The sequence below is a fragment of the Falco biarmicus genome, chromosome 3 (assembly GCF_023638135.1).
Source record: "Falco biarmicus isolate bFalBia1 chromosome 3, bFalBia1.pri, whole genome shotgun sequence".
Taxonomy (NCBI): Eukaryota; Metazoa; Chordata; class Aves; order Falconiformes; family Falconidae; genus Falco; species Falco biarmicus.
Genome location: NC_079290.1, coordinates 99,719,663 through 99,734,724, shown reverse-complemented (window position 1 = coordinate 99,734,724; position 15,062 = coordinate 99,719,663). Strand labels below are relative to the sequence as shown.

Below are 15,062 nucleotides of genomic sequence, written 5' to 3'. Positions count from 1 at the left end.
CCTGCCAGGCATCACCGGGACACGAGACCCGGTGCTGGATCTGCTCCAAAAGACCTAGTGAGCTTTCAGCTGGAGGGAGGATGGCAGGATGGAGCTGGGGCTGAGGCAGGTGGTGCAACAAAAAGCGTTCGTGGAAGCCTTTGCTGTGTTTGACCTTGTTTTCATTTGGTTCCCTGTTGTTTTGGTGGGTGTGGATGGTTTTCACAGGTCAAGACCTTCTTTACTGGAGTATTTAAGCTATCTCCTCAATTTTATGAGCATCATCGCTGGACCTTGCAGCAATTACAAGGATTATATAGCCTTCATTGAAGGAAGGCACGTGCACATGAAACTGTTAGAAGTGAACTGGAAGCAGAAGGGTTATGACAGACTTCCCGATCCTTCTCCAACTGTAAGTTTTAAAATGACAAAGATTTATTGTGAAGGGCGGGAGAGCAGAGCTTCGCACATCATTCTCATAATTAAAAGCTAAGAAGAAAAACCTTTTTTTTTTTTTTACATCTAATGTAAACCAGTAAACAATACAGTGGTTTTTTACTGTGACGTGGCTGCTGGTGTTATGACAGGGTCGGGGTGAAGGGGCTAGGGTCTTCCTCTTGAATTCCCCAGTGCGTTTGGCTTGCAGAATGGGTCACTGGTGAAGGGTGTCCTTTGTGCAGCAGTGGGAACGGTCTGACAAAAGGTTCTGACAACGATGAGCTGCAGTTCAGCTCCAGGCAGAGGAGCCAAGGTCAGGAAAAAAACCCCAAGTCAGATCTCACCCGTAGTGCAGGAGATACTCGACGTACACGAGTCACAGCTGGGCAGACACTGTAGCTTCTCCACGTGCTGTGCAAGAGAATCTCCCAATTTTACATGACTTGGAGGTCATTTTTCACATACTATTAACAGTAATTTTTTAAATATTTTTTTAAATAGTACTTAAAACCTTCTTATACAATGATCTTCTTGTAAGACGGATAACACGTCATGAGGACCAGCTTGCTCTCTCCTATCTGGAGGTGACAGTGAGGGTGCAGTTTGCATGCAGCACGGCTGCTCCGAAGCCGAGTACGTGCCTGTGCGTACGTGATCCCTGTTGCACACAGCTGTGTCTGCTGACTTCAGGGCCGTTACTTCTAATTTGCATTGGTCTAACTGAGGTCAGAACAAGGCCTATATTTGTGTTAGATGCAAGTTCCCAGAGAATATTAAAATTTGCATTAAAGATAACTGCACATTGGTTTATTCTAGAATATGGAGAACATATAAAGAGTGTTTGGGATCAAAAAAGGCATTGTCATTTCGATAGTATATTGCATTTTTATTAGCCTTTTAAGAACATGAATCAATTTTTGCATGGTACCCAAGTGCCAGATTTACCTTTTTAATTATGACTGAATCAAGGAGAGTTTACTCCTGGTGCGTATTTGAAATTGAGCTTCAAACTATTGACATGATGGTCAGTAACAGTGTATAGAAGCTGGGGAGCTGTAACAGCAAACACCATGGAGTAGCAGTACCCTATATCATAGGAGGGTACGCATGCTGTATAAGACATACACTTTTTGGACAAGTGATTTGTCCAAAAATCTGGACAAGTGATTTTTAGCAAGACCTCTGGTAGTGGGGCAGAAAGACCTACTGATTTTTTTAAATATTTTTTTTTTTTCAGCATATCAATATTTTTGGCTTCCAGGAAGAATCCAGTCTTCAGTCCCAGGACGTGACAGTACATATAGAGAAGATTTCTGCTTTCCATTGTAGGGTTTTTTGTTTGCTTCCTTTCTCAATTTAGGACGTCCGCTAGCTGATGTAGGAGTCTCTTGTGAAGTTCATCACCAATTTTGACTTCTAATTATCCTTCCTACCTATCCAGTAAACCAACCAAAGCTTTGACTGTGGCCTTTTCTTTGTTACCCCTTTTAAATTAATTATTATCGTTTGTCACTGCTAACTTTATTGGTTCACGAAGTACCTTGGTTGTGTATGTCAAGAGCACTGCCTTTTTGTTTTCCTTGTAAGCAAATGTTTCTAATGAATGTTTCATTTTTGTTTGTGCTTTTTAGGGAGCAGTGATGTACAAGCTGTGTATCACACTAGTATCTCTCATCTTATTCCTGACGCTTACCAAGAGCTTTCCTATGGCATATATTATTGATAATGAATTTCTTGATAAAACACCCTTCTTATCAAGACTTGGTTACCTGTATGTTGTAACACAGGCAGCAAAACCAAAGTATTACTTCGCATGGACGTTAGGTAAGTCTGGCTGTATCACTTATTTTTCTGGGTAACAAAGAAGTTCATATATAGGAGAAGGGGGTCTGAAACACTTGACAGGAAAAAAAATAGATTAGTCCCTAGACCTGTAGTTCACATGGGAGATGTACATGTGTTCCTGCAGGCAGTGGACCCCACTGAAGTGGGAAGATGTCAGAAGTTTTGAAAAACATGCATAAAATTTCCTCCAGCTTGTCTGACACCCTCTGCCTCTGGAGACCAGTCTGCTGTTCAGCTTCTTGCCAGTAAAGTCAATGTAACAATTCCCTCTTGCTTAAAGCTTTGTTATTGTACCAGAATAATTTTTACAGGTTGTCTTAGGAAAAAAAAAATATTTGCTTCCTCTGAACCTTGATTTTTGTGTTTTATTCATAATTTGCCAATTAGGTCAGTGGGGCTGGGAGGTTAAAATGTGTCACGCTGGCTCAGGCTTTGCTAGCCCGTCGCGGTGCAGACAGACCTCTCTTTTTCTTTTGGAGGCATCTTTAGCTCAGGCACCTGTGATAGAAAACGGTGGTGCATGCTGGGGGGCTGAAGTCAGGCTTTGCCCCTAAGGCACTGTGGGGTCCGGTACACACATCAGCTTGGAGTTGTCAAGAAGAAGGACTGGAGAACTATGGGGAAGGCGGGGAACAAAGGAGAAGATGGGAAGGACCCAAGAATCTCTGCAGGGAAAAAGAGAACGAAGGGGCCTTATTCTAGAGAGAAGCAAACTGTTTTTATTGGGAACCAGCTAGACTGGTGGACAAAATAATCTTTTTATGTTTTACCTTCTTCCTATTTTAGATGCCACCTTTCCCATCCATGTGTGAGGAGTCAGATCCTTCTAGGCCAGGCTAAAAATTGAGAGGCTGAATTTTTTCTGCTGCTATTACAAGACCATGTGTGTAGGGTTGATCCTGAAAGCCCCGCCAGCAATGCATGTACCTGAAGCTGAAAGTGTCATTGAGATGGGATGGAAAGAGCCAGAAAATTTATCGTGAGGCTGTGATTAAACTGCTGGGAATATAACTGACAGATTGAGGGAAGACAGCCAGGGCTGGCGTGTCTGGGATGGGAAAGGCTTTGGGATAAAGAATTGCTTGCTCAGAAACTTATTTTTGTGGGATCCAATGTTAAATCGTTGCCTCCATTTTTTTTCTGGCATTATCAGTTAACTAAAAGTCCATTATCAAAGAAGTGAACTGAACTTGGATTTGTAACGTGACTGAGCCATAATAAGAGGCCGTAGAAATATCTTAAAAATGAGGTGGTTCAGGAAAAGCATGCATTGCATACTGGAGGGTGCAGCCTTTATTATTCACGTTGCAGATCCAGGCAGCAGAACAGAGACACTTTATCCATTTGCAGTTTAGCTCCTGGTGGCGTGGTCCTCAGAAAAGGACAGGCACGCTGTTGTGCGAGAGTGGCATGGCTCAGTTCCTCCAGATCCATGGAAAGACGGAAAATCCAGCTTCTTGCTGCGTTAGCCATAGCCATGGGACCATGGCTGCAAACCTAACTCCGAGCTGTCGATAAAACTGATCTGGGTCTGAGCGCCTGCATCCGAGGAGCCGTGCAAGCGATGTGCCAGAGCTGCTCAAGGCAGCCGGGAAACCTCTGCCGGGCTGTGCGGAGCTCAGGGGGTTGTGAGCAGTTTGAGTGGGGGCAACTGCAATTCTTCTGTGCTTCATGCCTTGCTTGCAGGCAGCAGCTCGGGAAGCCAGAGGCTGGTGGGCCTGCTGTATTATTAGGTCCCTGGATTTCTGGTTTCTTGCTTTTGGCAAAGAAATGCTGTAAGTGGTCCCTGGCACCCCTGGAGCAAACCCAAGAGTGCCCCTGCTCTGGGGTGACAGTTCCGTGCAGCTCCAGTCTCTGAGCTTGGGCAGGACCAGTTTCAGGCAGGTCTGTTGTTTGGGTGCCGTTTTTTTTTTGAAACAGAGAGAAAATGGAAAACTCTTGGAGACCTTTCTTCCCATCAGTTTAAATCTAGCTTATTTAGTAAAGTGGAAAATAAAATGGAAAGTTTTGGGTTAGGGAAGGTTTCTCACTTATTTGTTGTTAGTCTTGTTGATTTTAATTAGGTTCTTTCCCTGGTTTGGGCATTAGTGCTTGTCCATGAGCTTGTGTCTGTACTCATCGCATCTGCAAAGCAAAATCAGTTTTCACTCTTGGGAAAGAGATGCTGACTTTACTTAGAGCATAACTTAACCAGGCTTGTATTTTGTAAATGATCTAAAGGGAAAAGCCTTACCTCTATTTTCACTTTCCTTTTTCTTCCAATAATCCTCAGTGCTGGCTGCACCTTGTGATTCGGAGATAATGAATCCTTAGTATTCCGAGAGAGGATTTCTGGGATAGGCACGTTAAGAGCAGAACCCTGAGACCCGGTGGTGAGGTGGCTCCTGGGAAGGAGCAGGAGCGCAGCATGCGGAACGCGGCCGTTACCCAAGCTTTTATTTGCACTTAAAGTAGTTAAGCCTGTAATTGAAGTTACTCAATATTTGATTTGTGGAGATGGTGTGAGGTACTTCAGTGAGGCACTGAGCAACAGGATTAACAAAAGGATTTGTCTGTGGAAGTCTGAATGAAAGGCTTAATTAAAACAACCGTGTTGGAAGCCTTAATAGAAATGGTAAGTGTGTCTTCAAGACACTGCAGGTTTTCTGAATTCTGGAAAAGGCTGTGATATCCAGGTACCCTTTTGAGGAAAATGCTCATTCATTTTATGGCAAGTTTTGTATATCTGCCTCAGATGGATAATAAAGGTGAAATAATAGGAAAAGTGATTTCTCGCCATTGTTATTTTATCATTTTTTTTTCTTCTGCCTAGGGAGTAGCTAGTCTTTACTCTTGAAGAAATGGCTCTTGTGTTGCCTTATAGCAATGTCCCTTTGCCAAGAGGAAGCTTCCCTTTGAAAGAAGGATGCTGGTTGCCACAAAGCTGGCTTGAACATGTGTTTAGTGCCATACTGACTTGGAAGAGGACTCGGCTCCTCCAGCAGTCTGATTTGACCTGTTTTGCTTTGACATTGCAGCAGATGCAGTCAACAATGCAGCTGGCTATGGATTCAGTGGAGTCGATGAGAGAGGCTCTTTCCGCTGGGACCTGTTGTCCAATTTGAATATCTGGAACATTGAAGTGAGTTAAACTAGTGGCTGCACTGGCGTAATTCCAGCAAAATGGGCATGATGATGGCGGAGAGCTTTGCTGGGAGGAAAATGAGTCCGTGCCACCAGGCTGCCCGTCTTTAACAGGAGAAGGTTTTGTATTTTATCTGTTGGGCAGAGAAGTAGCATCTGTCATGCAGGCTTCATCACACTCTGTATTCAGGTTTTATTTCTGAGTAGTTTATAGAGGGCTAATAAATTATTATATCAGATGTTTAATGAATGAGCAGTCAATCACTGTAGGTTGCGGCTGGGTTCAGCAGGTCAGTGAATTGCTCACAGCGATGATTCTCCACTGTCTGTGGTGTGTTCTGTTTATTTACTTCTAACGGTCCTAAACTTTTGTCACCCAGTTGAGACGGGTGGTGGTAGTGAAAGGGGCAGCCACGAGCAGGCATCGCACAAACGCTTGCAAGGGCTCGGTCCCTGCACGTGCCTGGAGTGCCTCTTGCAGGTGGAGGAAAGCAGGGGTTGAGGGGGGACCAGGTACGAGCTGAGCAGCCTGGATGGGACTGGCAGGGCTCTGTGATGCTTGGGTGGCTGCTGACCTAGAACTCCAGCCAGCAAACAGCACTGTTTCTCAAAACAGCTGTCACACGTTTCTTGTGGCTGCAGTACGCTTTTAACGTCCATCAGCCTTTTGTAAGCTGTTTATGTTTGTTTCTCTAACACAAAAGATGGCCGATGTCATTTATTTGCCCCGAAGAAGATTTTGTGAATGCTCGTGAGATGTGAAAATGCTTATGTGTGGGAGACTGCTTTCTCAAGGCTTCTTTTCTTTAGAAATAGGAGGAGCTACCCCCTGTAATTCCTTAGTTACGATTTTAAAAGGAAAAGCAGATGAAAATAAGTTGACTGTTTTATTGCTGAATGATCTGTGACTGACTGAGCAAATGTGCTTTAATAGCTCTTGTCAAAAATGAAAGAGCCCCTGTAATTCTTCACTGCAAGATGCCACAACTGGAAGTATCTCTTTCATTCTCTCTTTCTCAACATCCTTTCTCTGTCTTTTTTTAATTATTATTATTATTTACTTTAATTAATCCTCAGTGTACAGCTCTCCTTGAACTGTACAAATACACAGCCCAGAGACACTGTGCAGTCCCTGATGATGGCAACACCCTTGGGTACCACACTGAGATCTTGAATCAGTATCCGATTGAGTTTTGGGGCAGGAGATGGGTCCTGATGGGATGAGGTAGTTTCTGCTTGAAGGAGGAAAGCGAAGTGCAGGCAACGCTAACCTTTAGACAAGACAAATTAAGGAAACAGGAGCCTTTGCTCCTCTCTCCCCACTGAACTGTAGGCTCCTCAAAACTCAGTTCCTTTGCTGGTCACGTGGGCAATGGAGATGAGGGTGAAGAAATGATTTCCAGGAGCATAAAACAGTGCTCTCCATTAATTTTATCATGTGTGCAATGACTAAAAGAGGTTACAGGGACCATTATTTTGGGTAAGCCTTGAACTGCCACTTTATGCACTGATGACGATTCTGGGAGTTGAAGTTTATGCCTACAGTGCATTTCAGCAGGTACAGCCACCTGCATATGCAAAATTGCTTAACAGCTGGGAACTTGAGTGCTAAATGTGGCTAAGAAATGGCCTGATCCTAGTGAAGATAAGCACATGGCAGAGGTGGTGAGGGCATTAAAATGTGATGGGCTTGTGGGAGACTTGCAAGCCTTGGCAGCACACATATTTTGACAGCCAGTGACTACTTTCTCTCTTGGTAATGTAACAAGGGAGCTTAAAGGAGGCCAAAAGAGAGCGACAATATTAGTTGGAAGAGAAATTATATTTTCCTTGGCTTCTCTTGTTGCAGTAACACAGTTAAAATGTGGCAGTACTGCATTGGAATTGCTAATATTAACTCTTTAAACACAGTGGACGAAGTACCAGCCTTCAGGATTCTGTGTGGAAGTGCAAAATAGATTCCCCCCGGAACCTTTGCCTTTAATCCATCTTTTCAGTGTGCCCTTGCCTTCAGCCCATACTGGAAAATAGTGTGGTGTCACTGGCTCGTGCCCCTGCTCGGTGAGGAGGGTCCTTGGAGGCTTCTGTCGGTGGGAGAGGAATGAAGGGGAGCGGGGATGGAAACCACCAGAGGTGAAGTTAACCAGAACTAGGGGAACTGATGCTGAATGGAGTCCAGCAATCCTCGAAAGCTGGGGAAACTGGTGCTGTGAGGAGGTACAGGTTGTGCTCCCAGGACCCCGGCTCTTGTTTCTCAAGCTGGGCACTGGGCTGAGAAATGGCTTTTAAATTTAGTCCTAAAATTATTTGTCCCGTGTTTTTCAGTCTTCCCCCTTCATTCTCCAAATAATAATGCTTTTCTTTTCATTTTTATGACACTTTGTTTTAATAGCACTCTAGGGCAGTCCAGACTGCATTAAGGGTGGTAACTTACCTCTTCCAAAAATGAAGCTGTTTATGAGCTGAAGGGAAGACCAAGCATTTAGAACAAGAAGGCTTTTCAGTTTTCCCATAATTTTAAAAATAACCAAACACTGTATTTAATTTTACAAAACAAAGTGAGATTTTACAGCAAGTGCCAAGTGTTAGTGGTGAGCAATCAGCCTAGTTAATGTCTCTCCCAAAACATATTAGCGTAACGACGGACTGTGGCACAGTTTTCACAACAGTTAGCCACTAGAATTAATATTTTCCATGTATCTCCTCTCTAACTTAAAATGCAAGTATTATTTTACAGGTTTCAGTGCTAACGTTTCATGTGAACTTCTTTCTTAGACGGCGACGAGTTTTAAAATGTACATTGAGAACTGGAACATTCAGACAGCTGCTTGGCTAAAACGGTAAGGGGAATGAGACAGTGACATGCTTGTGAGACCCAAAACCTCTAGCTGGCCTAGAAAACCACTGACTGGGGTATCTCATAAATGTAGAGCCTCTTGTTCTTTCTTTTGTTCCCTGCGTCTGTAACAGTTGGTGGAATACAAGGGTGTTTAGTGCTGTAAAGTTTTATTGCTGCAGATGTAAACCGCCCACATTTTATATATGAGCAGCACAGTCATAAATGAACGGTTCAGATCTTCCCTAATAAAAAGTAATAGCATTCTGATGGCATCTTTTAGGCTGCCGTTTCCCTTGGTTGTTCCTGCTGTACTGTTTCACTTTGCTGTGGTATGTTTCCCGTGTGTGCTGCTACTGGAAGTGAGCCTTGCTGTGTCACTGGGATCCAGTTCAACTGTAACTGGAAAGCGGTGGGAATCTTCAGAGCCCCAGTGTGGTCTGGTTCGGAGTTACCAGAAGATGTTTGCCAGCGAGCCCCTGGTTAGGATATGGAGGAGACTTCTGATAGCACTGGGAGGATCTGATTTTAACCCGTGACTGTTAAGGCACATATAAATACAAGCATAAGTCCAAATTTTGTAGGTTGAGCTGTCTCATGTTACTTGTTACGCTTTTGGACATGATTAAAGCTCAACCTACACTCTATGTGGTGTCTGAAATGCAGACGCAGATTTATTGTAGGTGTCATAACTATTTTTCTTGTTAAATATATACATCTTAAAAGTCAATGTCTACTATTTTTCATGATTCAAATGATCTTCCTGGTAACAAGTGCGTTATCTTGACTCGTTTCGTTGGATCACAGCATTTCAGTCAAACTTCAGAGAGTTCATAGACTGGTTGGTGTGTTTTTGAACTGGTATCATTTGCTTGTGTCTTTAGAGTGAGGTTTTGGGCTGCTAAATTTAGCAGGAATGCTCTGCTTTGCAATGGCTTATGGCTCTCCCTGTTGTCCCCAGCATCTGCCAAATAACAGTGCTTAAAAATACCTCTGCTCACCATTGAAGGCTGAGGTCGCGTCTCTTTGTCTTTCAGCTCGCTCTTCATCTGCCATCAGAGTTTTGAAGGGTAGTGTCTGGTTCCAGATAGAGGAATAAAGGCAAATGAAGCCTTGCCTGGCCTTTGCCCCATTATTTATTTAAACGCTGTGAGCACTGGGAATATTTGTATAGGCACTCTTTGGATACTCAGTGCATAAAAACACCCTTCCTCTTTCCATCTAAGCCACCGTCTAAATGGAGAGTGCTTCACCCTGGTCTGCAACGGAGGCAATATAAGACCATTAAGAAAACAGACTAAAACAGACCTTAAAAACAGAGATGATTTGAAGTGCAGTGTCCATTGTCCAGCTGTATTCAGCCTCATCTTGTTTTGTTTTTGTTTTTGCAGTGTCTGCTATGACAGAGCTCCCTGGTACCCTACGGCTTTAACATTCATCCTGTCGGCCCTGTGGCATGGTATCTATCCTGGATATTATTTTACGTTTCTCACTGGAATCCTTATCACACTCGCAGCCAGAGCAGTATGTACCTTTCGTTGTTCTCTCCTAAGGCCCATGCTAGATACTCTCCAGTTGCCAGTTGCAGGGACCACCCTGGCATGGTCAAGCAGGTTGTCCCTGCTTTGAGCCCTCTTCTGTGCCTTTGCAGGCTTGATGTTCACCAAAACTTTGTTCTGTATTGATGCTAATTACGCAGTACCCCCAGCAGTTATAACCTGCACCGGTTCTGCATGTGCTGCGATGTTGTCGCTGGCTTGTCACAGGGTACGTTGCTTGTGGGTGTACAGTTGGTAGTGCCACCAGCTATGTCCATGCAGTCAGATTAGCTTGGGATTCAAGGTCATGTTGGAGTCCAAACTTCTAGCTCATGGCGGAGTCTGGACTTCTCCTAGGTCATGGTGAAGTCTCCAGACTCCTCCTAGTTCATGGCAGAGTCCAGACTTCTCCTAGGTCATGTTGCCTACATGCTGGCATGACTCGGCCCTGGGCCCAGTCTTCCACAAGAAGCTGTTACGGGTTGAGCACCAGCCCAAACTGAAACTCTTTCGTGTGGATGCAATTGATGCAGTGAACTGGTCTCTCTGTTTATGGGCTTCATCTTGGGTAGAGTCACCAAAGACAGAACAGGCAACATTGTTAAATTTATCACTGCTGATCTTTCAGCCTTTCATTTATGAGGATTTCGTAGACGTGAAGCTAACCCAAAATCTCTAGGGAACAGCACACACTTGCAGGTGTAAACACCTATTTGTTCATTTAAAGTAACTTTCTTTCACCATTTATAACCAGTGATAACTCAAAACCAGGAGGGAGAAGGATCGAATCGTAACGATCCCCCTCCCCAAAGATCCTGTAGCAGATGCCCAGGAGGAGGGTCTGAGCAGATAACCCAGGAGGAGGGTCTGCTCCCATGATTTGTGGACAGGAGGCTGGGGATGCTTCTCTGCTTGCCGCTGGCTGACTGTGGGATCTGGGATATGCTAGTTAATACGCGTCTGTCCCCTGCCCTCAGTGCTTTCCAACTGGTGTATGAACATTTCTGTAATGTTAATGCTGATGATACATGGAGAATCACACACTACAATGCATCCGCGTGACTTTGCTGAAGAAATGAACTTCTGTAATTTTCTGTTTACTTTTCCCTGACCTGCAGATAAGAAACAATTGCAGACGTTACTTCCTCTCTTCAGTGCCTCTCAAGATAGCCTATGATGCCGTCACCTGGGTTGTCACTCAGCTGGCTGTGTGCTATACTGTTGCACCATTTGTTATGCTGGCTGTTGAGCCCACCATTAAGTTTTACAAGTGAGTCCTCTCCTCTTGACTGTTATTCTCCAGACTGTCGCAGGCTTTTGTTAAATAACCCAAACCACACGGAAGAGCAGCTGGCATTTCATCACATGCGACAGGAGTTCCAACAGGATGCTTAATAATGTGTTAAGGGGTGATTTTGTGTTCCTGTAACTTCATAAGATGATGGTAATGCCAAGGCAGAGCACTTCACTTGTACCTCTCAGTCTTTCTGTGTCCTTGTGTGACTCAGTTTCCTTTTTCAAAGCAGTCGAGTCTCAACCATTGACAATGGCCAGGGCTGGACGGGCTAGGAATGACGTGAGCTGGTGGTAGGAAGGACTGGATGAGAAAGGAGCAGGTTTCCAGCAGGAGATGTGACCGCTCAGCAGGAGATAGGGAGGGTGCCTGGTAGTGCAGTACTTCTTGAAACGAGTATGCTTTTCTTTTTGAATACTTCCCTAAGAAGTGACTACTTCCCTAGGTTCCTTAAAAATAAGAAAACACTGGTGTCACAGAGTATATGGGATATACTCTAATAAAAATACTTTGAAATAGAGAAAGTAATTTGAAAAGGGAGACTGGACTGTGTTGCTTTGCTTCTCTTTCACTCTACAGCGAACCGTCAACATAGACTTAACAGGTTTTGGTTATGAAGAAAGCCAATTCCCTCTAACATAAAAGACATAGAATTGGTAGTCAAGATAGCTGCTGTCAGTAAGTCTGTTTGAAGGGGGTTGAATTTTGGCATTTTCTGTTCCTGTTTCTTAAAACAGTTGATTTCAACACAGAAAACTTACAATATGAAAGTGGCTCCAAATCTTAGTTTCATTCCTTAATGTTTTTTGCTGTAGTGACTTTGAACAGAGTTATCATTTAATCTTAAAGACTGTTAAGCAAGGAAATTGTAGGCCTTTGCCCAGGGCGTGAATTTTTGGAGCACTGCACACCTAGCAGTGGTCTTAAGCACCTTGCAACGATATTAAGAACTATGGTAAGAAGCATAAAGGAGCTCCTAGAAAGGTGCATCCCAGGGTTAAGAGCTGGACTGCACTGTTCCCAAATGTCATCCTTCCCAAGCTGCCAGAGCTCTGTGTAATTGGTTTAAGTATTTTTTATATCAGTTCAATCTTGTGTATACTGAATCATTGGAAATAAAAATATTTTACATTTTTATTGAATAAAAAGATACAAATAAAGATCCCAAATAAAGATATCTCCGAGTAGTTGCCTTCAAAACCACAACCCTTCTGTAAACATCATTACCTGACCTTCCCCAGTTAAAAGTTAGGTGTTTTGATTTATTTCAGATCTCAGCACTTGGAATGAATTTATTTTTTCTTTCTGTCACTTTTATTTTTTTAAAACTTGTACAAGTTGGATGTCCTAAGCATGAAATTTGTTTCTTCAGGATGTAGCCTTCTACACTCTCAACATCAAAAGAGAGATGTGCTGAGTAAGTCTGGAGTTGAATTACATGTGTTTATCTGAGCTGTGGATTCCGGAGTTTGCCATTGATTCCTTACCTTATTAACATCCACGGCAAAATTATCATCAAGGCCAGCATACTACAGGCATAGGCTGTGTAAAATTCAAGGCTGTGTTTTTGTGCTTTCTAGGTGAGGTTCATACCTGCCGCATTCACCCCTTAGCAATAAATTCTGCATGGGCTTACTGAGGTTGCAGTTAATGTTATTACCAATAAAAATGTAATATTCTCTTTCTGCTTTTGTTCCCAGGTCTATGTATTTTCACATGCACATCCTAAGCATCCTGGTATTGCTCGTGTTACCAATCAGACCTCAAAGCCACCCCACAAGAAAGGCTCAGAATCAGGCCGTGCTGAACTCTGTTAAAAGCAAAGACAAATGATGCCTCGAAAGAAAATGCCAGCATTGGGACTGGAACTGCTACAGCAGAAAAAAAGGAGGAGGAAGAAGAACGGGTGGGATGAGGGTCGCAGTACAAGACAAGTGGCATTTGTATTGGTTATCTTAAAATCTTACTGGACAGGGCAGAAAAGAGCCTGAATGACTCTTTCCAAATATTTCCAAATATTCCAGCTAACAGAGCTTTTACAGGCAATGTTTACAGGCTCATGGGGCATTTTGATTTTTTTAATAAATATTTTTATGAAGTGTTTTTATATATTTAAACTTTTTCACACGGAGAGGTGTTTTTGCTCTTTTACAGAAATAGACGACTATTAATCAATAAATAATCTTGTGGTCAGAGGGGCAGGGTGCCGCTAAGGGAGGAGTTAGACCAGCTGCCTGATAGCCTGGCGCTGCGGGCAGCTGGCAGGGGGAGCTTTGCACTGTGGAGAGAGACGGTGCAAGTAGGAAACTTGTGGACATGGGGTTGCTCAAGGTGCTGGCACTGACTTCTGCCCTGGCAGGGCAAAGAGGGAGCGGGGCTTTCCCCAGCAATCCCCAGAGCAGGGGCTGCAGCCTGAGCTTGGCAGCAAGGATATTTCACATCCTTCAACGTGACACCTGCTGGTAATGAGGGCAAGACAAGTCCCTTGAGAGTAGGTGCCTGGGAGCACTGGCAACTGGCTAAGCCAAAATCTAAAGCCAAGTAAAAGCAAAAAAAAAAAAAAAAAAAAAATGTGGGGATGGGGAACCCAACCTACAGTAAAAGATGGTACAAACACCCTGTGATCTGTAGAGTTGCACTTCTCTAATGACGCAGCTGGTGCTCATTGCTACATCAGCCTTACTGTGCAGTTTTAGCGTGATACAGCACTTGCATTTTGGTATGAAAATAACTGAGGATCCACGTGGGTTTAGTGTTTGAAAGCTCACAGTTAGCAGGTTAAATCTGAAAAAGGTTTGTAATGGATCAGACTGTTCTACTCAAAACCATCCCATCTTACGGAGGGGTTACTTTCCAGCAGGATAACACTAACATGAAACAGTCATCATAAATCATTCTCTACAAAATATTGTGATGTGATATGATCGTCACAAGAGTCAAGAGCAAGTTCTTGTATGATCTTGACTTTTTACTTAGCCTGTTGATACAAGTTTCCCTGCTTGTAAAGTTCTTGGCTTACAGAGATATTTTGAGGCTTAATTTCTAAGAGCTTGTTGTGCATTGAGATAACCTGCTGCAAAATGCTGTGTCAGTTTTTTTTATTTAACTATTTTTTAAAATCCACTTACCCCAGTAAAACAGGCCGGTACGACACATCAAAACCAAATAAATTTTAAAAAATGACTGTTTTCCAGGAATGTTTATTTCAGGATTTTGTAGAAGCAATTCCCTTGTATTGGTACTGTTTTATGATCATTTGACTGATGTATGATTGAGCAAAGAATCTGCTGTTACTGTATTCTGATTTTTTTGTCAGGTTAAAATGTTGCAGAATCCTAACATTTTGGGAAGGAACAAATCAGTCAAACTAAAACAAGTTCCCAAAAAAAGTTTAATTTTTAAAAATTTCTTTTCTCCGGTGGGAAGCTTTTCTCCTATGACCACCTCCTGATTTAGAGCATAGTTCGTGGAAGAGTTTATTTGGTAATTTATTTTGAAGGCGAGATGGGATTAAAAGGTTGATCTGAATAAACAAATTGCTTTGTGTCACTGCCTGGCATTATTAATTGGAAATGTCTAATGGATGTGAGATGGGTGTGAGGGGAGATGTTTGGGACTGCTGGATTTTACAGAGCTGCTGGGCTTTACAGCCTGCTCCTGCTGAAACGGAGGAAAGACGACCCCTGGTCATTTTGCTGGCAACTTCATCCTTAATTTGGCCAGTCTTTACCTGTCCTCATGCACCTGTTCTCCGTGTGGCACCAGCCTCAGGCGCATCTTGGCCATCTAAGGTTTCCCTGCAGGTCTGGCTGTGCCAGCCTGTTTCTGGTGGGAGGGCACCAGGGTGCATCCCTAGGGAGGACAGGGGCTTGGGCGCTGCTGGCCGTGGGGTCCCGTGGGCTGAAGACAGCTAGCGTTCACTTCCCAGAAACTGGAATGACTCACCGCGAGTGCCGGCAGTGCTGGCGTAACGCCCATAATGCACAGCCAGGCCAGGCTGTGGCCAGCA

At 43.6% G+C, this 15,062-nt stretch overlaps 1 protein-coding gene across 3 annotated transcripts in view; it reads left to right on the top strand.

Annotated features, from left to right (window-relative positions):
- The window catches only part of MBOAT1 (membrane bound O-acyltransferase domain containing 1), a 58,006-nt gene extending 43,404 nt beyond the window's left edge, over nt 1-14,602 (top strand). For all 3 annotated transcript variants that reach the window (XM_056332418.1, XM_056332419.1, XM_056332417.1), the window contains 7 exons: nt 208-391; nt 2,049-2,241; nt 5,280-5,383; nt 8,161-8,225; nt 9,613-9,745; nt 10,878-11,029; nt 12,754-14,602. In XM_056332418.1, coding sequence (XP_056188393.1) covers nt 208-391; nt 2,049-2,241; nt 5,280-5,383; nt 8,161-8,225; nt 9,613-9,745; nt 10,878-11,029; nt 12,754-12,886 — 964 coding nt within the window. In that variant the 3' untranslated portion in view covers nt 12,887-14,602. The remainder of the gene's footprint in view (nt 1-207; nt 392-2,048; nt 2,242-5,279; nt 5,384-8,160; nt 8,226-9,612; nt 9,746-10,877; nt 11,030-12,753) is intronic.
- The last annotated feature ends 460 nt before the right edge of the window (nt 14,603-15,062 follow it).